Source organism: Melanotaenia boesemani, chromosome 22 (genome assembly GCF_017639745.1).
Source record: "Melanotaenia boesemani isolate fMelBoe1 chromosome 22, fMelBoe1.pri, whole genome shotgun sequence".
In the NCBI taxonomy this organism is placed as follows: domain Eukaryota; kingdom Metazoa; phylum Chordata; class Actinopteri; order Atheriniformes; family Melanotaeniidae; genus Melanotaenia; species Melanotaenia boesemani.
The window spans coordinates 23807658-23830719 of NC_055703.1; the positions used below are offsets into that span (position 1 = coordinate 23807658).

Genomic DNA, 23062 nt, shown 5'->3' on the forward strand with positions numbered 1-23062 from the left:
CCTTTTATAAATCTCAATGAAAAATGTAGATTTAAGTTTAAAAAATCTAATAAAAATGAATATAATAGGTAAACCTCCACTCTACAGGGTTTTACGAACAAATGTCCAGCTGCACAGCCACATGTTGGCTAGCTGTTGATTTCACAAAGAAACGTCATCTTACTCTTTATCTAAGTTTCTTTAAAAATGTTAAGTCACATGCACACACCACACCAGAAACCTGTAAGGGTCAGGAAAATCTCCCAGGATGAAGCCGGATTCGCACCGCCCCAGACGGGCGATCAGGAAAAGATGCTCGTTGTGATGCTCTGACAACAGTCTTCCACTGAATCAGTTCGACCAGGCGGCGTATGCAGGCCTGGATTCGTTTGAATAAAACTGTGTTATTGTTTTTGCAACAATGAGGAGAAGTTAGACGGCGGCGTGGCTCAGCAAGGTAGAGCGGTCGTCTTGTAACCCAAGGGTTGCCGGTTCGATCCTCAGCCAAGTCGAGTTCATGTTGAGGTGTCCTTGGGCAAGACGCCAAACCCCTAATTGCCTCTGATGGGTCGTGGTCGAGTGCTTGCATGGCAGCTTCCGCCATCAGTGTGTGAATGTGTGTGTGAATGGGTGAATGTGATGTATAATGTAAAGCGCTTTGGGTATCATCCCAGGTACAGAAAAGCGCTATATAAATACGGACCATTTACCATTTAGACGAAAATGCAGCAAATGAAGGAAACACGAGTTTCACAGGGGAAACGGATTATTTTGTCTGGTTTGGTACTCTATTTGAAAAAATCCCAGTATAAATTAAGAAGTCTGTACACCATGCAGCTCTAATCTGTAGTATGAAAATGTCATTTAGGTTATTGTGTAATTAATACATACAAGAGATAAAACATAATATAATAAATTAGTAAGAACATACAGTACTGTCAATGAGTATCTTTTACAATTTTTTCTTGGCTATTGGCTTTTTAATTCCTTTTTTGTCCTGTCCTGTGGCTTGTGACTGCTGCACAATATGCTCCTCAAACAAGTAAAAAAAGCTATATATCTATACTTTTTCCAAATGTATTTTATATTAATGTGAAATTTCACATTTCTGGAAGCTTGGACAGTAATTTAAAGTCTGCATTTACAAAGTGCCTCTGCAGTGAAACGACATAAATAAAGACTGATTCTGGTTCACGTCTCTGTGTAGTAAACGGCAGCCCGTGGCCCCAGGAACCTGGTCGCAGGAACAGCCACACCTTTAACTGTCGCATGCTGAAGAGGCCGCCGGACGAGGCGGACTCGGAGAACCAGGAGGCCCGACAGCAGTATGAGATCATGCAGTGTTTCACGTTATCTCAGCCGCGGGCCGTGCAGGAGGAGGGAGATGGTAGGTGTGGACACATATTTACCACACACAGTTACTACACACAGCACAGCCCGCAGCCGTTTCCTACACAGTCAATACATACTTCATGAAGCCAGTGTAAATACTGAGACGAGCCATCGGGCCGGATTTGAATGCTCATGGTTTACCTTATAACAGCTAAACGTATTTATCTACAAATGTATTTGATCTGCTTTTATTCTGTTCAGATTTTAATGTGTTTAGTTGATTTTGGCTGGAGTTGATTTCCATGTTTAGATTCAGTAAAATTCTCCCTGAGTTTCCTTCTTCTTCACAAACCCCATCAGATTATTTTATTCATTATGATGTAAAATCTGTGCACGATCTCTCATCATTTTCCTGTTTTCTGTCGCCGTTGTGTTAACACTCTTGTAAAGTAAATAATGACTAGGACCTGTCTTAATGGTATTTTAGGTTTAAGGTGCTGCTGAGCAGCCTGTTTATATGCAGGGCTCTAGAGAGGGCTCTAAAGAAAGAAAAATAAAAGACAGAGAAGGGGTTGATCTTCTCTGATTGGCTCTTATCCACCATTGTACACCAGGCTATGTTGATTGTATATTGCGACCGCTTGCTTCCAGTATGGTGAATAAAGACATGGACATCCATCCATCCATTATCTTGACCGCTTATTCCATCCCAGCCTATCCCAGCATTTTAACAGGTGAGAGGCAGGGTACACCCTGGACAGGTCACCAGTCTGTCGCAGGGCCAACACAGATAGACAAACAACCATTCACACGCACACTCTCTCCTAGGGAGAATTTAGAATAACCAATTAACCTATCATGCATGTCTTTGGATGGTGGGAGGAAGCCGGAGAACCCGGAGGGAACCCACACATACAGGGAGAACATGCAAATTCCACACAGAAAGGTCACCGCCCTCAAGGTTCGAACCTCCCCCAGCCGAGATTCGAACTGGCGACCTTCTTGCTGTGAGGCTGCGGTGCTAACCACCACACCACCGTGCAGCCCGACAAGTCAGATATCATTTCAAAATAATTTAAAAAAATCAGCCTATTGAAAGTTTTACCATTCGGATAAATACAGTCCCATCAAATCCACATTCCCGATTCTTGTCCTGACAGATGTCATGACTCTGAGGGAGCAATCCAGGCATCAGAAGGAAGGACGCAAAGTTTTCTGTGATGCAGAAAACACGGACATAATAGCAGAATTTGACAGTGATACTAGAATCAATTGTAAAACGTTGAATATTGTGGAAAAATGCTTGTGTGTGGGTGTGATTTTTTATCTCAGCATCAGGCTGACAGAGTACTGACAAACAAGGAGGAGCCTCCATCAGACTGCACCTGGCGGCCATCCCAAAGAAGATCCGTGGGCAAGTTAGCAATCTTTGTCAGTGAAACTCCTGGTGGGAGAGGCTGAGAAAAAGGAAGAAATGTTCTTGAATGTCCATAAATGTGGCACATGATACAGCCAAAGAAGAGCTGCTTTTCACAATATTCCAAGTCCAAGCGGATAATTCTCATGAAAAAGATGGATGAAATGTAAATCTCGAGGAAGGGAATTTCCATGAGCAGCACAGTCTCATGATCCATTTCAGGGTTAATGTTTATTTTGATTCAGTTCAGTGAAGCTAGCACTTAATTTTTTTTACGTGTCTGTGTGTTAAATTTTTTATTTAGCTTTTTAATTTTTTTTTTTTTTTTTTTTGCTGTGTGTCTGTGGTTATTAAACTCATGAGTAGCTTATCTTAAGTCTTATAAAAATGTCTTTTTTTTGTCTTATTTTTTTCTCCTCTTGGTTGTCAAATTGTCAATAATCCACTTTGGTAAAGTAATTGGTTTGGAACAGACAAAAAGGCTGCATCATCAATGGATAAATATTTGCAGTTTTTTCATATCAAGGAAGTAATTCAACTTTCACACTTTCACAGCTTTACTTTGTCTAAACTGTGAGCAGGGTTTTGGAAGATATATCAAATATTTTGGGATTTTGGTGCAGTGGCCTTGGTAGATTTGTTACGTAGTTTCTGCATTGCAGATTTTTGGCTGCTTTGTGTGCTTTCAGTCATCTTGATAAGAGTTGACCTTGCGTTTGTCGTATGCACTCCCTATCGTTTGTTTTAAAAAGTTTTGGTTAAGTTTTATTTTGTCTATATATATATGTCAAAAAGCCCATGATAGCAGTTACATTTCGGACCAGAGTTTCAACAGCTTGTTGCATCATTTCTTTAATTCTGCAACTTCTTTTCGCTGTAACCCTCTAAACTGTTTTTGTGTCAAAGATTTTTGAACTTTGCCTTTACTTGTAGTTTTCCCTCACTCTGATTGGCAGCTTCATACACTGTTTTGGTCCTTTTGTTTCTTTAGACCTGCAGAGCTGCCTGATCTGCATCGCCTGTCGGATGCCTCGGCCTCAGCCTGTCAGCACCGAGTCCTTCATTACGAAGCAAGACCCCACAGGTAAAAAGCACACACATAAGTCTGACATCAGCATCAGGAATCCAAGATCTCGTGTTGTTTTGATGGTATTCTGTCACGTATTCACAGTAGCTTTTAAACATGAAAATTAAAATAAGCATTACAGAAATCAGAGCATAGATCTGTCACCTCATTTTAACTAGACCAGCAACTTTTTCCAATACCTCAGTGACATTTTTCACCCTCTTTAGTTGTTTTTTTCCTTACCACAGTGGGCACTCGTCTCCCTGCTGTGTATGCAGTCAGTGACAGAGAGCATGAGCACCTGTGATTTATATGTTTTTTGTATTGTTGTTATTGTGCTAACTCAGTCAAAACATGCCAGTTTCATGTCAAATTTTTTTCTGCAAATAAATACAATCAAATCAATGTTTTAGTTACAAACTGCCAAACTAAGAAAAAGCATTGAAGACTATGAATTATGCCTCATTTCCACACGTTTGGCTCAAATCCAATTTGTACCTGGCCTCTGTTACGTAGTGTTTAACTAAATAACAATCAATAACTTTACAAATTAGTGAAAATTTCACTGCAGCAGTGAGAAGTTTAGTTTTATGTGATGTACTTTGTTTTATTGCTGAAATCCATTTCAAAATCTGATGTTTCAAAATACTTAAGGTGGGAAAGAAAGGCTTTCACACACCCAGATAGGTAGGTTGTTTTGCATACAAATGTGTTACTGTTCTAAAGTTTTATTTGACACAGTCCTGATTGCCATGATGTTTCCAAGTGAGACAAAGAGCATTTCACAAAGTTTTCTCGAAGTTTTTCAAGAGGATCTTTGTGTGAACTCTGCAAGTGTGGAGGCTGCTACAAACTGCTGGAGTCAGTTCAGGCTGATCTTTTGTGTTCTTTTGTGCATTGTGCTCCTATCCAGGGAAGATAATCTCCATAGAAACCAGTGCTTTGCGAGCAACAGGCCGGCCTGGCTGGGAGGACCTGGTCAGAAAGTGCATCTACGCATTTTTTCAGCCGCAGGGCAAAGAGCCCTCCCACGCCAAGAAGCTGCTGCATGAGGGTGAGTCAACACAATTGATTGTTCACCTCCTCTCCTAAAAATCATTCGCCACTTTGTTTGTTAAAATGTTATCATAATAGACTAAACTGAAAAAAAACTTCTCAAACAAAGTTGTTCCCTCAGTTAAGGTATTTAGAAATTACATATAGTATGTTTAGAGTAATGGAACACAAAATTCAGCAAAGACTGTAATGGGAAACATGTTAAATAAGCAGTGTCTCAGTCAAGGGCTGCAGCTGACAATAAATTAATCACAAGATTAATAGTTTGGCTTATAAAATGTCAGAAAATTAAAGTTACCTTAAAGCTAAATGAGATTTCATTTCTGAAGCTGAAGCAGTTCTCATTCAACATTCATTTTGGTATCTCACTATGGGACACGCCCACAGATGCTGTCCCCAGAAGCCCTTTTACATTACGCATAGCGGGCTAGCATTACTGTTCTCAGAGCGAGTTAACCACTCGGTCACCGAACGCTACCTGACACTGCACGGCTATCTGAGAAACCAGCTAGGCTGTCACCAAACAATAGCTGCTGCAGCTGGAGGCCATACTAGCTGCAGACCGCTTTGTTTTACCATCAGAGCTGAATAACACGGACCTTGGATTTTTCCTCACTATGGAGAAGGTTAAGCTATCACCCAAGTCATGCACATGCGGTAACAAAATTACCCATGCTGCTTGTGCTTCATGTCCAGGGCGGCAACGTGCCCAGGACACATTAGGGTCCCTGTCTAGTTGTGAGCATTGTGCACGACTGTCTTTTAAGATTCGAAGGTGCTCCACAGACCCAGTGATGAGGATAGCCATCCCACCACCACAGGAGCTGACTGAGAGTGCCCAGGGAAAAGGCATCCCTATGGGCACCCGCTGGGGCGTCTCAAAAGGAGACAGACTGGCCACGACATCAACAGCAAAAACACTGTGAGGAGAAGAAGTGAAAAGGTGAAGCACTACAGCTGTGTCTGTCCAGAAAAGTGCCACTCAGCCAGATGCCTGCCCCCTCCTCTCCAGGACATGTTCTGTTCCTGCCAAAGCAGATAAGGGCATGTGTGCGCACACTGCACACAGCAACGCCAAGAGGAGGAGGACCAGACCAGCAGAGAGCTCAGTGGAGCCAGAACTCAGTCCTGGTGCCACACACCAGTGCACATGCCAGTGACCAAACACACACTTCCCCTTCTCCCCTATAAGTTTATTAAAGTTCAATTTCAGCACGCAGTGATGCTCTGACCTGTCAAATCCTCCTCCAGGTGCAGCACACATGTTGGCAAATGGCGTGCATTTGAGGATTGGTGTGTGGCAGCAGGGGTGGTGGCTCTTCAGAGCCCCATTCCCACTATTTTGACATTTTTACAGGAGGTGCTGGATAAAGGTTTGGCTTTTTCCACAGTCAAGGTGTATCTGGCTGCCATATTGGCATGTCACATAGGTTTTAGGGACAAAACTGCGGGCTGGCTCCTGCTCGTTTGTCAATTTCTGAAAGGCACAATCTTCAGGAGCCTAACCGCTCCGTGGGATTTACCTGTGGTGCTTGATGCAATGTTGCACCCACCTTTCAAGCCACTGCAGGAAGCTTAGCTGAAAATGCTGTTGTTTAGGACGGCTTTACTGCTTGCATTGGTTTCTGCCAAGCGCATGGGTGACATCCTGGCATTGTCAGTTAACCCATCCTGTAAGTAGTTTCTGATGCGGAATTCTAAGGTTCTGCTTAAGCCAAAGCCAAAGCCTGTGACTGTGCCGAAGGGTTTCAACCTGGCCCATGATTGGTTTCATGGGCGTGTATGTATGCGTTTATGTGGACAGAACAGCTGAGTTCAGGAAATCAGAGCAGCTGTTTGTGTCGTGGGCTCCACCGCAAAGAGGGAAGCCCCTCACTAAGCGATTGTCTCACTGGATTGTGGGAGCTATTGCCATGGCATATAATGGCAATGGGTTACAGCCCCCTGCAGGCTTGCGTGCTCATTCCACTCGTGATGTGTGCATCCTGGGTGCTGTTTGGAGGAACTTCTGTGGAAAACATCTGTGCAGCATCCAACTGGGTGACACCAAACACTTTCACCAGATTCTGTAGGTTGGATGTCACTGCACCTTCACTGTCTCATGCAGTGCTGGGCGTAGGCACCATGTTTGTATGAACTGTGAACTCTCAAAGGGTCTTCGAGGTAGGCTTGTCTGGCGATATGGGAGCCTCTGTATCTCATAGTGAGATACCAAATCGAAAATTGAAAGCGAACTTTAGGTAAAGGAATTAATCCCGATTCTCTGGAACATGATCTTACCTAGACTAGAGAGAGATGATCACATCAGGCTCTTATAGTGGTAGGAAACCCCTCCATTAAAGAGCAAACGTCACCCCTGTCTGCCAGTCAGGACTGGCGTAATGTAATAGGGCTTCTGGGGACAGCATCTGAGACTGTGTCCTATAATGAGATACCTTACTCATGTTTCAGAGAACCGGGGTTAATTTTTTTAACTTAAAAATAGTTAGTAATGGACTAGTAGATTTATTGCCTAGTTTTAAGTCAAGCGTCGAAATTGGACTAAAGCAGTGAAAACCAAAGGTATAAAAGGAAAAAGAAAAAACTGACAGTGAATAATCGAAGTGCTAATTAGTATCTAATCTGATGCCTTGATGCAGAAGTATCAGTAAAGCGTTGTGGGTGAGTCTGCATAAATGTGGGACATGAAAAGGGCAAAACGGCAAACAGGAGTTGAGATCAAAGTCTGACAGCAGTGGTTTTCTCTTTGTACCTCTGTGTGGTATTTTGCTCTTCAGTGATGACCCATGGCACTGCTATCAGCCCGCTGTACCATTTCACATTAAGCGATGGCACCCCGCTCAGCGCTCAGACCCGCTGCAAGTTCTGCTGCCCCCCCAACCCTGACGTACAGCCCTTCATTATGGGCATTCACACTATTGACAGGTACTGTGTTATATACATTTGAAGGTATTTTTTTGAGCTGATAATCTGACATTTCTAACCAGTTAAGCAAACTTAAAAAAAAAAATCCATCAGCTGTTTTGTACTAAATACACTAGATTGTGTTGTGTAGTGAGCAGGGATATTACGAAAAGATTTCACACACACTCATGTCTTTATACTGGATGTTTTGGATTCTGTGTTGTACCTAAAGTTAAGAATGTCTAACATCTGAAAAATAAAATTGAGTGTCATCTACAGAAAAACAGAAATTGATATTAAATCTCAAGATTAGATTTCCTAGTGGAAGCTAAATACGTTGAAAAGGAAGGGGGTCCGAAGATTGACCCCTGAGGTACTCCACAAATAAACATATGGGTAGGATTGCCTCAAAAGTGTGATGATTATTGTTATTAACCTTTAGTTAACCAGATAAGTCAATTGAGAAAAAAATCTCATTTACAGTGATGACGTGGGCCTTGATAATGTAGCAGTCATCGTTCTAGATTAAAAAAAAGTAGATTTCTGAACAGCCTTTCATGTTTCTTCCTCAGATTACAGCCATCATTTATTTTTCTCTTTTCTCTTAGGGAACACAACACTGCTAGCTCTCAGGAAAACACTAACCCCAGCCTTCCATCGACCCCCAGCAGTATTGCTCAGACTCCCTCCCGATCTCCTTCGCTTCCTCCCAGCAGCAACTCAAACCAAGGCTCAAGCCTTCAAACCAACAACAGCAACACCTCCTCCCTCGGACACAGCCCAGTCACACCTGCAGGCTACTTGACGCCCAGTCGGACAAATTGTCCCCTGCAGGTCAGCAGCCCCTCCCCTCTGAGCAGTCCACACACAGCCACCCCTACCTCTTTTATGTCACCCAGGATGCTGCGGGCTAGTCCTGGGTTAGGGGGAAGCCCTCGGGTACCAGGGAACCCCTTCTCTCCCTCCACGCCGGGCCTCCATTCCCCAGCGGGGGCTCTAAGCAGTGGAGGCAGCCTCAGCAGACAGCAGTCTGGTGGTGATGGTGGTGTTAGCAGTGGATCAGGGTCTTTCTCCCTGTCCTCTCCTGTACTTCATAGACAAGCCAGTACACCCACGAGCTCCTCTACGCAGCCACCGTCAGCAAAGCCCTCAGAGGGAGGGGAGGAAGGGGGAGAAGACTCTACTAAAGCTCCCCTTCCTTCTGTCTCACAGCTGGGTAATCCCAGACTCAACCAGCTCCTGGATAGCAGTGGGACAGGAGTTGAATCCAACAGCAACATCCACTGCACCTCATCACCTCATCCTCCTAACCCCTCTCCAGCCCCCCAGTGCCCAGCCTCCCACAGCAGTCTGACAGAACGACACAAGATCTTGCACCGGCTGCTCCAGGACAGCAGCCCCAATGATGCCTCCACCACCACCGATGACGGATTAAACAAAAACGAAATTGAAATCAAGAAGGAGCCGCCTGCCAGTCCGGCACGGAGTACAGCACCTCACAAGTCCAGTTCCAGAGAGCCGCAGGATCACCAGTTACTTCGCTTTCTCCTGGATACTGACGAAAAGGTAGCTATTTTTAAAATATTCTGATGAATTCACACTTCACAGCTCCATCAAATTAGATATTTAAATTTCAAATTTGCTTTTGAAGGACTTGGGGGACCTCCCACCTCCATCGGCTCTGAGCCTTCAGACAGTTAGAGTAAAGGCAGAGAAAAGAGCCAGCGGGGAGGGACTGGCCTGTTCTGGATCAGCTGGAGGTGCATCCAAACTTACAGGAGTTTCCAGCAGCTCCGCTTGCATCAACCCCAAATCGAGTCCTGTCGGAGAGAACCGTCGAGACAGCCGCAAGGACAGTAGAGACTCCATGGTACAGTTGTTGGCATTATGGTGAAACTAAAGAAAACAAGACACATTCTAGGTTTATTTCATCCTAACATCAGCTAGGCTCCAATTATCTTTAATTGCATTTGCATTTAGCTGCTGCATCCTGATAGATGGAGTAAACATGATGTCATTGGAAATGTCAGAGAATTTAGGATTGATCCACAGAATGGCAAAAAGTCATATGACTTAATTTCTGTGAACTGTTTGACCCCCACAAATGCCGAAAACACAACTAAAATGGGCTAGATCTGTTAAATTGTTGTCTAAACCAACAAATTCAGCTAAAAGTCGAGCTCTAGTTACTAACAGTTTACAGCAATATGGGGTTTTGTTTTATCTACAATGTTGTGACAAACCAAAGATTAAACAGGCGGTTTCTCCACTGAGGTCCTTGCCACCTTAATTTCTCTGACAAATCCCAGTCATATGATTGGAAGCAAGCAGCAGCAAGTTGATTGTTTTCCCTCCCGTTGGGTTGTTTTAGGATGGAGCAGTGATATAGATGTAATCCCTTTAATCCCTCTAAAACATATTAGACAATAATATTATGAGCCTCATTCAGCTCGGCTGATTTTATAAATCTTGGCAGTATTTATATTCCCTGTAACATATAAACTACCAGCTAGAAGAGGCCAATAGACCAGACATGTCTTAAACCAGCCCATCAGCAGCAGCTGACTCAAGCTGAGCTGATTTCTGTCCAGCTATCCCACTCAGTCATATCTCCCTCATCATAATCATTTATGCTACTGCAAACTTTACAAAAAAGCTATGAAATATTCCCATGTTAGCAGCAGCCTGACAGCTGTTATAAACCAAGTTAAATGTTTACTTTTTTGGACTTTGTCTCCACTTTAAGCTTCGCTACCAGCTGCAGCCTTTGAAGCTCCCTGTCCTTTGACCTCCTCTCTCCCCTTCTTTTTTTAGGTCCCCTTCCCCTTCTTCCACATTTAATTTTTCTCCCCCTTTTTTAATGATTACTCCTTTCTCTCTGCAGATTTCTACTGGATCTGTAGATATGGACCCTTTCCACCAGCTGCTGCCTGCCCTGAGAGGCCCAGTTGGGGCCAAACCAGGCAGTGAGGACTCAGTAAACCCTGGAGGAGGCCCCCAGCTCCAGTCTCCAGCCACCCAGCTCCCTGCTCAGCTCCAGTCCCCTGTGCCTCAGCTGCAGTCCCCCCTGTCCCAGCCCCTTTCCCAGTTGCAGTCCCCATCACCTCAACTCCATTCCCCTTCCCCCCAGCTCAAACTACAGTCACCCACACAGCTCCAGCCTGGCGAGGCCAGCACTCCCCGCAATATAAATGTGAAGAGAGAACCTCCCGGTACTCCAAACAGAGGTACATTGTTTGCTTAGCAGGGAGGGGGTATCATATCTTGTTTTATTTATTTAATTTTTTTTATAGGTTTTATATATTGTCTCTTCTTTTTTTTAATGATCTTCAGCATCAGTTTTGCTACCAACATAAGTAACATCCATTCATTCATCTACATATTGTTACTCTCAATGCCCTCTAGTGGCCATTAGGAAATAGTGCAGCTGCAGACATGAAATTATTCACTCGAGACGCAGTTGTTTTTACCTGATGTTCCACATCCTCTTGTTTTCATCACAGGGCTCGTTGATGGTGGCCCACCCTCTGGTTGCAGCCTCCAGAGTCAGTCATCGTTTGATTTCTGCAATCCCGCCACTCCAAGCCAACAGCAGGGCCAGGGAGACCCGTTCCAGACCTGCAAAGACAGCAGCCCATTTCCAGAGACAGAAATTATCAACCCGTTCAGTTCAAGCACTGGTATGCAAAACAGCAGAATGCAGCGTTTATATTTGTCTTTGTAAACTTTATGGAAACATGGCAACTGTGGGAACAGATACTCTGAAGTGGTTGAGCTTCATGACCATGAAAGGTTGGACGTTGCAACTTTGTTACACACATCAGAATCAGAATGAGACTTTATTGCCAAGTAAGTTTCCACATACAAGGAACAAAAAGAATACAAAAACATACAGAACATAAACAGTATTCACGGGATAAAGTATAAAAGCATGAAATTGTCCAAAATCTTATGGTATTCTGAAGCATTCAGGGCCAAGACCAGCTCCTGAAAAACCCCAAACCAAAATCCCCCCTTCACCAAACTTAAGACTTACCCAGACTCTTCCATCAGATCGCCAGATGGTGAAGTGTGATTTCTCACGCCAGAAACCACATCTTCACTGTTGCAGAGTCTAGTGGTGGCGTTCTCTACACCAGAGGTCCCCAACCCTGGTCCTCAAGGCCCACTATCCTGCAGGTCTTAGATGTCTCCCTGCTGCAACACACCTGATTCAAATTAAACGGCTCTCTGACAGGCTCTGCACAAGTCTGCAACTGAGCCATTCATTTGAATCAGGTGTGTTGCAGCAGGGAGACATCTAAGACCTGCAGGATAGTGGGCCTTGAGGACCAGGGTTGGGGACCTCTGCTCTACACCACTGATACCAATGCTTTGCATTGCTTTTGGTGATGTATGGCTTGGATGCAGCTGCTTGGCCCTGGAAACCCAATCAATGAAGCTCTCTTCACACTGTTCTTGAGCTGATCTGAAGGCCACATGAAGTTTGGAGGTTTGTAGCAAAGTTGCAGATCTTTGCTCACGATGCGCCTCAGCATCTGCCGGTCACGCTCAGTCATTTCACGGGGCCAACCACTTCAAGGCCGAGTAGCTGTCATTCCCAATCACTTCCACTTTGTTATGATTCCACGGACAGTTGACTGTGGAACATTTAGGATTGAGGAAATTTTACAGCTGGACTTGTTGCACAGGTGGCAACAAGAACCACGCTGGAATTCACTGAGCTCCTGAGAGCAACCCATTCCTTCACAAATGTTTGTAGAAAGAGTCTGCATGCCTCAGTGCTTGATTTTTATACACCTGTGGACATGGAAGTGATTGAAACACCTGATTTCTATTATTTGTATGGGTGACTGAATACTTTTGGCTGTATATATATGTGTTCGTAGTTCAATGTAGAGGTGTTGGAACCAGGGGTGAATAAATAATATAAAGCGGGATGAGAATATATGACATTTTTATTTGCTGATATGGGGGTTGGTGTAAGTATATTCTGTAATATATATGGCCCCATAAGGGAAAAAGGTTTCCACTCTACTTAAGGGAACTCCATTCATTTAGGGGACATTTTTACCTGCTGATTGTGTCAAAAGAATTTTAAGCTGAAATTTTGTTTGTTAAAGTTGACCACATTCTTTACATTACTTTGTTTAAATGTCTCACAATGAGGTCTTGCCATGTAATAATTTTTTCAGGCCTAACCAAGATGGACATGGGAGACTCCCAGTTCCAGTCTCTGGCTTTGTCAGACACCTTGTCTTTTGATGGGCTTGGGACCCCTTTACAGGCTTCGTTAGCATCACCACAAGAGTAAGTGGGAATTATCAGTCTCAGTTTTTTAAGAGTTATGTGTTTTCAAGTTCAGAACTGTGTGAGAGACTTAATTTTTTTCCTTTCTGAGCAGGCAGTGTGTGCCATGCACGTTGGACGAAGTGCTCGGCCCTCCGACCACACCTGAGGCCCGAAGCGACGAGAAGGCTCTGTTAGAGCAGCTCGTCTCCTTCCTCAGCGGCACCGATGAGAGCGAGCTGGCAGAACTGGACAAAGCCCTGGGTATCGACAAACTAGTACAGGTGAAGATGGGATTCAGAACTGTAATGCACACACACACACAAACCTTTTCCAGTTCTTCTTTGGCTTTTCACAAAGGCAAGAGAGGAGACACTTTTAACAAAAATTAGCATAAAGATGTGTGAATAGGGGGACTGTTCAGCTGTTTTCTATACCATCTTTATGCTGTCCAGGGTCTTGGGGAAGGGGCGGCTAACCAGTCCATCACAAATCTGTGGTCAATTCACAATCTCTGTAAGCATATAAAGTGTTAAATGGGTGTCTCTGTGTTAGTTTGGCAATTTATAGGACAAGCTGAAGCTATACATGGTGCATTGAACCATTTTTTTTATAAACTGCCCATCTAAAAATACAAGGTCACCACCTGGATTTAACTTAACAAAGGAACCTCCTATCCTAGCAGATATTTAACCCCTACTGATGCAGTGAGTAGCTTTTCATTTCTTAACCGTCCTGTGGTTGTAAAAGAGTTGCAGAAGGTTTAAATGATTGGCATCAAGTAAAGAAAACATCTAAGGAAAGGCTGAAACTACTAAAACTGGGTTAAGAATGGTCCAACATGTTAAAAAGCTAGAAGGATAGTGGGGAACCATCATCATCCAGGAAGAAACATTTAGTGAAATCAGATCATAGAAAAACAACAGCAGAACTTATGGCTATATTTAATACTAAAAGTAAGAACATGTCCACACATGCAATGCAAAGGGAATTCAAGAGAACAGCTGTGTAGCCATAAGAAAGCCACTAACCAGTGAGGCTAACCGGAGGAAAGTTCAGTTTGCTAGGGAGCATAAAGATTGGATTCTGGAGCAGTGGAAGAAAGTCATGTGGTCTGAATCCAACTTTACCCTGTTTAGAGTGATGGAAGCATCAGGGTAAGAAGAGTGGCAGATGAAGTGATGCAGCCATCATTCCTGGTGTCTACTGTACAAGCCTGTGGGGGCAGTCTATGATCTGGAGTTGCTGCAGTTGGTCAGGTCGAAGTTCAGCAACATTATGTGTCCAAAGAATGAGGTCATCTTATATCTGAATATACTGAATGAGCAGGTTATTCCAGCTTTGCTGATGGCATGCCCATACTTCAATATGACAACGTCAGGATTCATGAGGCTCAGATTGTGAAAGATTTGTTCAGGGAGACATAATTTTCACACATGGATTGGTTCAGTCCAGATCTGAACCTTTTGAGAATCTTTGGGATGTGCTGGAGAAGGTTTAGTGCATCAACCGGACTCTCCCATCATCCATACAAGATCTTGGCGAAAAATTAATGCTACTCTGGATGGAAATAAATTTTAGGAAACCTTATTTATTTATTTATTCTTGTACAGTAATGTTTAAAAAACAGTTTTTTCAGACTTTAGACTTAGTCTGTGCATATTTAATATAAATAAATAATTAATTAACTCCAGAATTAAAGTATTTAATCAAGACAACAGCAACACACAGAAAAACATCATTTTTGTCTCCATGTCCAAATTATTTATCTCCTTCTTTCTAGGGTGGCTGCTTCGACCCTTTGCCTCAAAGTTTCCCACTCCAGCAGCCCTCTGCCACCCCAGTTTCCCTGGACCCTAAGCTCTCCACTTACCCTCCCCAGTTTACACCAACTCCACAAGCTCAGTTTCCTCCAGAACTGGCCACGGTGGGGCCACAGGGTTTGGGGTTTGGAGCCCCTCGGGGGTCTTTCCCAGGCGGGAACGCAAACATGGGGTTGAGGCCGGGGATGACCAGGCCGCAGGGGATGGCCACCCAGCCCAGGCTGCCACCCAACCAACTACGCCTGCAGCTGCAGCAGAGACTGCAGGGGCCACAGCAGGTAAGAGGATGATGTAGATGAAAGACAGGAACACTCGCGCTACTTCAGAGTACTGTTTTATTGTTCTCCACAGTAGACTGAATCATGATTAAGAATTTTCTGGTTTAATTTAGCTAATATTGATTTAAAAAGCTCGTGGAAGACTCTTTCACCTCCACCTCCCTGCTAATATTTGTCTCTGTAATTATTTATTGTCGACATTATCATCCATCAACAGCTGCCTGATAAATGTGTTTTTTTTTTCCTCTTCAGATCCAGAACAGGCTGGCAGCCATGAATCCATTTCCAGGAGGAGCCCAGCAAGTCAACCTGGGGATTCAGCAGGGGGTCCAGCAACCCCAGATCCCCTCACAAGTAAGTCACAGCAGCACCATTAAAACTTGGCCCGTACCCTCACTATTTACATGGATTTACCTATATTGCTGAAATATCTCTTGAAGCTGCTTTATTGTGAAATTCTAATAACCACAGTTACCTCAGTACTCCTGACAATGATTTTCATAAATCCATTCCACATTAATGAATATTGTTGTTCAGCCTACAGTACTTTTCAGCTCTCAGTTCACCCCTCATTTCGACGCAGCCAGTCTCCTTCTTTTAAAGTGGTGCTGAGTTTTGAAGGCCTTTAAAAGTTCCTCTCTGGACACCTGCTGCTTTTTCAGTTATTTTCAGTCCAGATCTTGTACTTGGAGCATTTTAAGGGTTATGTGTTTGACCTAGAAATCATTTAAGCATAAAAGACTCCTAAAGCAAGTGGTGTGTCGACACATAACAGAAAGCTTTGTTTTAGATGTAAAAAAATAAATAATTTGTTCTGATTTAGTTGCACCAACAAAAAATACCCAAAATAACACATAAAAAATAGGAATATTCCAGCAATACGTGACTCACAAAGAGCTGTTTTCTCTTGGCAAATCTCAGCAGGATGTGCAGTGTGTCCTTAAAACGTCTGAGGAAACTGGACGAAAAAAGAACTTTCAGAACTATATATATATATATATATATATATTAGTGCTGGGCTCGTTAACACGTTAATCGCCCGTTAACAAAACGCTATAGTTACATCTACAGACCTGACGCTACACCTGAAAACGAGATTTTAACCCCTTAACTCCAGGTAGCGGAGGCTGCAGGTGCAGTCAAGCTAAAAATTAAAGTTTAGAGAATTTATAGGCCAGAAATCTGGATAATGAAGCACTGAAGGTGCATGGATGGAAGTTATTGTGCATATTATGAATATTTCTCTCTCCTCACCATCTAGAAGCTGTGAGATTCTAATCCTGCTTTCTGTCTGTTCACCTGATGCTGATATTCATCACATATTGTTCCTTCTGTGTTTAGAAGGAAGCAGCTTCACAGCTTTAAATTCATCCTGCTGACTTTTTACCTTTTAGTTAGTAAATCCTGAACATTTTATCCTTCTTTGTCATAAATATTTGATTTTATAAATATATATGAAGAAATATTTTAACTGTTGCTGTTTAAAGAGAAAACTGCTGCTAAATCTGTTTGTTTAGTGCAGGGGTCTGCAGTCTTTCCAATCCAAAGAGCCATTTTTCCCTCAGCCAGCTAAATAAAACTCCCTTAGAGCCGCAATATGAGACCTTTTTAAAAAGGCAACTTAATATATATTTTAATGAAGAGCCACCATAGGATGTTTGTTATTTTTGAAGAACCACATTTTTATTTCCATTTTTAGGTTTTAAAATAAAGAAAAACATAAAACCTTTATAAAAAGAGGATAGACAGACTTTCTGCTAAGGAATGTAGATATTTGTGGAAAATGATGTAAAAGAAAAAAAAGTCCCTGGTTTCCAAGCTAATGACAAGAAAGATAGATTTTAAAACAATATTTTAGCCACGTATTTAGAGGCATTGTGGAAGGTCCAGAATTGCAGGTTGAACACCCCTGATGTGTGTTTGTAAACCAAAATTTACTGCATTTTCTTTATATAGCCGTAGGCCTTCTTTTAAAAGAAAGAGACATTTTGCACATAACAATGCGATTAATCGCGATTAAAAATTTTAATCGTTGCCCAGCACTAATATATATATATCTGCAGCAGATGAACAGGATCTAAAAGTGATACATCCACTAGAGAGCAGTGCAGAGTTCACTCCAGAGTGCGACAGCAGACATGGCATGCTTCTTCTTGTTCCTTTTACTGGTTGCACGACAGCTACACTGCGCAACACTGCCCCCGTGGCATGTGGTGGTACTGCTCCGTTGTCTGGATATGCATCTGCAAGCTCTCTGAAAACAGAAGACAGACAGAATGCTTCATCTGTATGAAAATTAAACAAGCGCATACATGAGGCTTTAAGAAAAGGAAACGGGGAGAAAAGGCTGAGGCTGAAAATCAGTGGCAACAGGTCTAATGGAGGGATGGATCTTCCCCAGAGCAGGTCTTCAACATAACTGAAGCAGTTTGGGGACGATCTGGACAGAGAAGAGAACAAAAAGCAAAAGTTTTGAAACATTTTTGAGTGACTGACTTTGAAGCTTACTAGAACTGTATATGCTGGCTTTCCATCCATGTGCCAGTCGATTAATGCACCTATTTTCTGTTTTCTTAGCAATGCATAAAGAAATGCTCACCTCTTGCAGTTATATTGTGTTTTTAATTCAATTTAATTCATTTATTTTAAGCTTCTCTTTGTTAAAGAGACAATATTTGCAGTATAGCAGCTACAGGAGTGAAAACAGAGCTTGTATTTTTTTAGATGGACAGATGTTTGTTAAACTGGTCTTACATGCAAACATTCCTGTTTTTTTTCTCTGTCATGTTTTGCACGTTTCCTCTGAACATGTTCTGTGTTACACCCTTGCCCCTGGCAGCCTCCACTGAATGCTCAGATGCTGGCCCAGCGTCAGAGGGAACTCTACAGCATCCAGCACCGGCAGCGCCAACGCCAACTTTTCCAGCAGAAGGTCATGCTGATGAGACAGAACATGGCAGGCGCTCCAACCGGGACGGCCAGGGTCCCGAAAGGACCACCAACAACGTCTCAGCAGCCGTTCAACTTCCCACCAGGGTACAACCCCATGACGGGAAACACCCCTACCTCACCAAGTCACTTCAGCCCCGTCTCTGGGGGCCCTCTGGACAGCAAGCTGTCCATCCGAGTTCCTCTGAACAACCAGACACTGATGGGTGGCGTGCAGGGCCAGTTCAACAACACCGTCAACTCCTCATTGCAGCAGGGCCTGTTCCAGCAGTTTGGAGGGTCCAGTGAGTTAATTTTTGTCTTGAGTCTCATTAATTTACGTTTTTTCAGGTTCAGGTTGGTGTTTTCTGAGCTTCTTTTCAAACCGTTTGTTTTTCTACAGCTGTGGTCCAACAAGACTCATCATTTCCTCCTGAGATGAGCCCGACCAGCCCATTGTTATCACCTCAAAACTCCACCTCCCAGAATCCTCTGCTTCAGCAGACCCCACCTCCTGGCTACCAGTCACCAGACATGAAGAGCTGGCAACAAACAGGCATGGACAGGTGAGGCAGATTGCATGGGATGTTTATTTAAACGAGACCTGAGAGCAGTTCTAAGCATCTTCTCTGTGCTGCAGTCTGTTCAGTCAGTCAGGGCAGAGCGCAGGGCAGCCGTTTGGCCAGCAGGGAGTTTACAACAACATGAGTATCACCGTGTCCATGGCTGGAGGTTCGGGCGGCGTCGGATCATTGCCTCCCATAGGGCAGACGGTCAGCATGAGCAACAGCAACCTCAACAACGCGGGTTCGGTGTGCAGCGAGCAGCAGGTGAGTTTTTTGCATGCAGCTGCAGCTCGTCCATCTTTGTAGAAATTTGGCCGCAGACTTCACATAACCTCCCGTTCCTGCAGGTGCAGCAGGTTCAGGTGTTTGCAGACGTCCAGTGCACAGTGAACCTCGTTGGCAGCGACTCCTACCTGAACCAAGGCTCCATCGGAGTCACGACCACCCAGAAGGGCCCGGGAACGCAGGGCTCTCAGAACAACCAGGCCCAGCAGAAGAGCCTCCTCCAGCAGCTCCTCACCGAGTGACACCTCCACCCCGTCAGCTCTCCTGCTCCCTCTACTCCTCACTTCTACGCCACCTTGGAGTTCGGCGCACCGGACCCATTGCTGTCTCTGTCTCACCTTTTATCGGATGAATGGATGGATGTTTGTTTGGATGGCCACAGAGTAAGCTCAGAGAGGTGTGGCTGTCAGTGGAGCTACGCAGCCTAACCACTTCTTTGCAGAGGGATTCAGGGCCGGTTGTTTTACCGCCCAGTACTTAAAGAAAGTCAGAAGGAGCAGCAGTGTATTTAAACCTGCCTGTCTAATCTGTCTGACAACCTGTCTGTCTGCCTCAGCCTATTAAAGGCAGTGTTGTCTTGCTGCTCATTCCTTGGTGACCTACTTCCTGCTTCCTGACCCAAGAACACAACTGCGACGTCATTGTAAATTTGCCAAGTTGTCGTCACTGTTAAATCAGGGCCGACCTCCTTTGTTTGTTTGTTTTTGTTGTTTTTGGGGGGGGTTTGTCAGGCCATTGCAACAGCAGTATCTTGGAGCATGTGCTGCAGGATGTGGGGGTATCCCACACTGCAGCACCTCTGGCTTTTGTTTTTGTTTTGGGTGTTTGTTTTTTTTGTCCTCCTCTACCTGTTTCTCAGCGATGTGGGAATGTTAAGGTTTCAGACCTCTGCAGCATTGTGGGATAGAAGCCCAGTATCAGCTGGTTCTGTTACTGGTTCTCTCTGTTGGCCACAGTGCCTGGTGGAAGTGTGAGTTCTTCCCAAGCTCTGCTTCTTCTTCTACATATTCTATTGCGTCTTCTGTTATTTTTGAGGGGTTTATTTGAATTGTTTTAGTTGGAAAATCTTCTGCTCTCACCGTCATCATCATCATCATCATCTTCATGATCTTCAAAACAAGCTTGGACAACAACCAGAATGGATGGTATTGATGGATGGATGGGAGACAGATGGGATGCTGCTCAGTTTGGAACTTAATTGTCTTTCTCCTCTCCGGGAGGAAGTTTTATTTTTATTTTTGTCAAAGTATAAAGAAAGACTGTTATGATTATTTAACTGTCTGTCCGTCACATTTTACCCTCACCTCAGCAGCTGTGAATACAGAGCCCTGATGGGCTCTCTCTCTCTCTCTCTGTATCTTCATGCTATCTCTCGGCCTATCAGTGTTGTTTGCCATGTGCACCATGCAGGCGGGTAGTATTGTACAGCACGGATGGACAAAGACTTTGGGATGAGCTCACTCTTTTGTTGTAACTGCTTTCCTTAAGAAAAAAGAAATTGTAATTAATTGATTACTCAAAGCATCAAAACTACATTTAATGTGATTCAATCCATTTTTCTTTTGTTAGTTTTTCTTAAAGTTACCAAGGAGATAATTTTTTTGTTATATTATGGCATAATACATGTTGCAGTGGAGCAGGAAGTTATTCTATCTTCCAAAATGTGAAAGTAAATTCACCAATTTAAATTTTTCTAAACTATAGCTAGACCCTCCCTCCTTCTGGCCAACGCTCTGAGCATCCACGCTTCTTTTTTTCTCATAACCAGGGAGCTAGTCAGCCATCTTTTCTTGTTTCCCCCTCTTTTTTTATTTTAAAATCTTATGTGTGGACGATACTTTGAGAAAAGGTTTTCAGACAGTACATGTTTGTAACCATTGTATGAAAATGATAATAATACCTTGAGCTTCGTTTTGCTGCGGCTGCAAACGAGACGCTTTCGGTTCTTGTTCCTATATAATGACATTTAAGTAGAGGCTTTAAAATTAGAAGTTCCTAACAATGATTTGATGGATGATTAATTTAAAGCTGTCATGGATTTTAATCAAAACAGGGAAAAGGGTTGAGTCACAAAGAAGAAAGGAAACATGAATTCCTTTGTTTCCTCCTCACCTCCGGCATACCTTTTACCAGAGTTCCCTCTGAGGATTGTCATTTGTTTTCTGGTTTTGTTTTTGTTTTTTGCCTCTAGTTCCCCCGATGAAGACTTCACTCCACTGGCTACACACACACGTACAGTTTTCTGTTGACTACTGTTGCCCAGTCAGACACTGTCTCTCTCAGCGACCTCTCTTCAAAAACAAAAAATTTCTCATGCACAGAAACATGAAAATGATTAAACTCTGCTGAGATGTTGCCTCAAAATATTAGAAGACTAAATTATTGCTAAAGTACACAAAATCTCTAGACATGTTAATACATAAAATTCAAATTAATTTTAAAGGTTTCGACTGTACCAAACTACATTTTAGCTTTTTTTTTCCCCCTCCTGCTACATGAAAATCAGTCGTTCCCAGATCGAATAAGTCCGGTTTCAGTCCCTGTTCTCGGGTTCTTGTTTCTCTTCCGAGTGGAATCGGTGACGAGGGTTTTGCATTCAGATCTCGCCACCTCCTGGTAAAAATGAGCTTTTGGGCTACCCAAGTCATTGCTCGGAATAGGGCTTTCCTGTGTTTTTACGGATACTTTACCGTATGCAACAGTAAAGAGGGATAGTATGCAAGGTCTACATTCCACCCACCAGCTCCTCCAACAATGCTGCATGAGGTGAGAACCACTTTGCTCAAACAGCAGCCCAGAAATGGCATAAATGGCGCCTATCTGATCCCCTCTAACCATGTTTTCACACTGTAAACGGCCCCTTTGATTGGAGTTTTAAGAAAAACCTGTCAGCATCATGGCCTTGGAGTCGGAGGTGACAGGAGCCTTCCATTAAAACAAATTTTTTTTTTAACCTCAAAGAGTTAATCCTCCAAACTAACCCTTTAAAACACAAAAGTCAGATTCTGTGTCACAAACTAAACAGGTCGAGGCAGCAGAACAGGAATTCCGGTGTTTAGCAAACCGACCAGAAGTGCCCTTTTGAACTACGCCTCAGAGATCTAATATGACGGAAGATTCTTCACCTCCAGTTTGTTCAGATGCAGTCTAGTTCACAGCGAAGGTGTAATAATTAAAACTCTAAAGCCTGTTGCTTTCAACAGAACCCGCTACTCATGCTTAAACTCAACTACCTCACGGGATTCATCCTGAAGAGAAGCATCTCCACTCAGACTATTTTCACAGAAGACAAAGTGATGTTTTCACATAATTATGGGATTATTGTTGTTATTATTATTTAGATATAATAGAGAGAAATTTGGCAAAAACTCACTCAGACCTGCAGAGTTTTGTTGTTATTCTTCACTTAGTGGCTTAAACCATTAAAAAAACAGAAACGGTTTCTTGTAAATTCTGCAAAAGTTGCTGAAAGTTTCAACCATTTAATCATCAGGAGGTTATAAAACTGAATTTTTGAGACTTGTGCCACATCTGTTCCCTTTGAAATGATGCACAAACCACTCAGATTTACAGAAGAGGCAAGTTCTGCATCAACTAAAGGGGAAATTTTAGTCTGAAACGATTCCTTACTCGACTCACTGCAACAATTTGACATCAGTGACCTTTAATTGGATTTTTATAAACCATATGACCTTAAATTTACTTCTATTTTGCAGTCATTTAATTCGTGTTATACATTTTCCAGAAACCAGTGTTTTCAGTGTGAACACAGCAGTACTGCGACGCTGCAGCAGAGTGGAGGAAACTACCCGTTAAGGCCTGCTGGGACGGTTCCACTCATACAGTATTGACCCCTTGCCCCACCTTCCTCTTCCTCCTTTCGCTTTTCTGCATTGAATAGGCATTCCAATGGAAGTTGTTTTTCATTTTTTCCTACTACAACCCTGATAAATGGAGAAACTCAGCAGCTTATCCTGCAAACACGAGTAAAATGACATGCCAAATACACCCGGTCCATTTGTGAGATGTTTTTATGCAACAGCCATTCAGTGGAAACGGCGTCCCTCCTTCATCACCACAGCTAACAGGTACCAGGTTAGACTCATTTAGAGCGTTTCTTTCATGACGGTAACATGATG

At 43.2% G+C, this 23062-nt stretch overlaps 1 protein-coding gene across 1 annotated transcript in view; it reads left to right on the forward strand.

The window, feature by feature from the left end:
- The window catches only part of ncoa1 (nuclear receptor coactivator 1), a 57769-nt gene extending 37098 nt beyond the window's left edge, over nt 1-20671 (forward strand). The window contains exons 7-22 of the mRNA XM_041975018.1: nt 1187-1366; nt 3720-3812; nt 4708-4848; nt 7628-7775; nt 8363-9320; nt 9406-9624; nt 10639-10981; nt 11258-11434; nt 12950-13064; nt 13159-13327; nt 14827-15144; nt 15397-15498; nt 17984-18377; nt 18476-18638; nt 18713-18902; nt 18986-20671. Coding sequence (XP_041830952.1) covers nt 1187-1366; nt 3720-3812; nt 4708-4848; nt 7628-7775; nt 8363-9320; nt 9406-9624; nt 10639-10981; nt 11258-11434; nt 12950-13064; nt 13159-13327; nt 14827-15144; nt 15397-15498; nt 17984-18377; nt 18476-18638; nt 18713-18902; nt 18986-19165 — 3890 coding nt within the window. The 3' untranslated portion in view covers nt 19166-20671. The remainder of the gene's footprint in view (nt 1-1186; nt 1367-3719; nt 3813-4707; nt 4849-7627; nt 7776-8362; nt 9321-9405; nt 9625-10638; nt 10982-11257; nt 11435-12949; nt 13065-13158; nt 13328-14826; nt 15145-15396; nt 15499-17983; nt 18378-18475; nt 18639-18712; nt 18903-18985) is intronic.
- The last annotated feature ends 2391 nt before the right edge of the window (nt 20672-23062 follow it).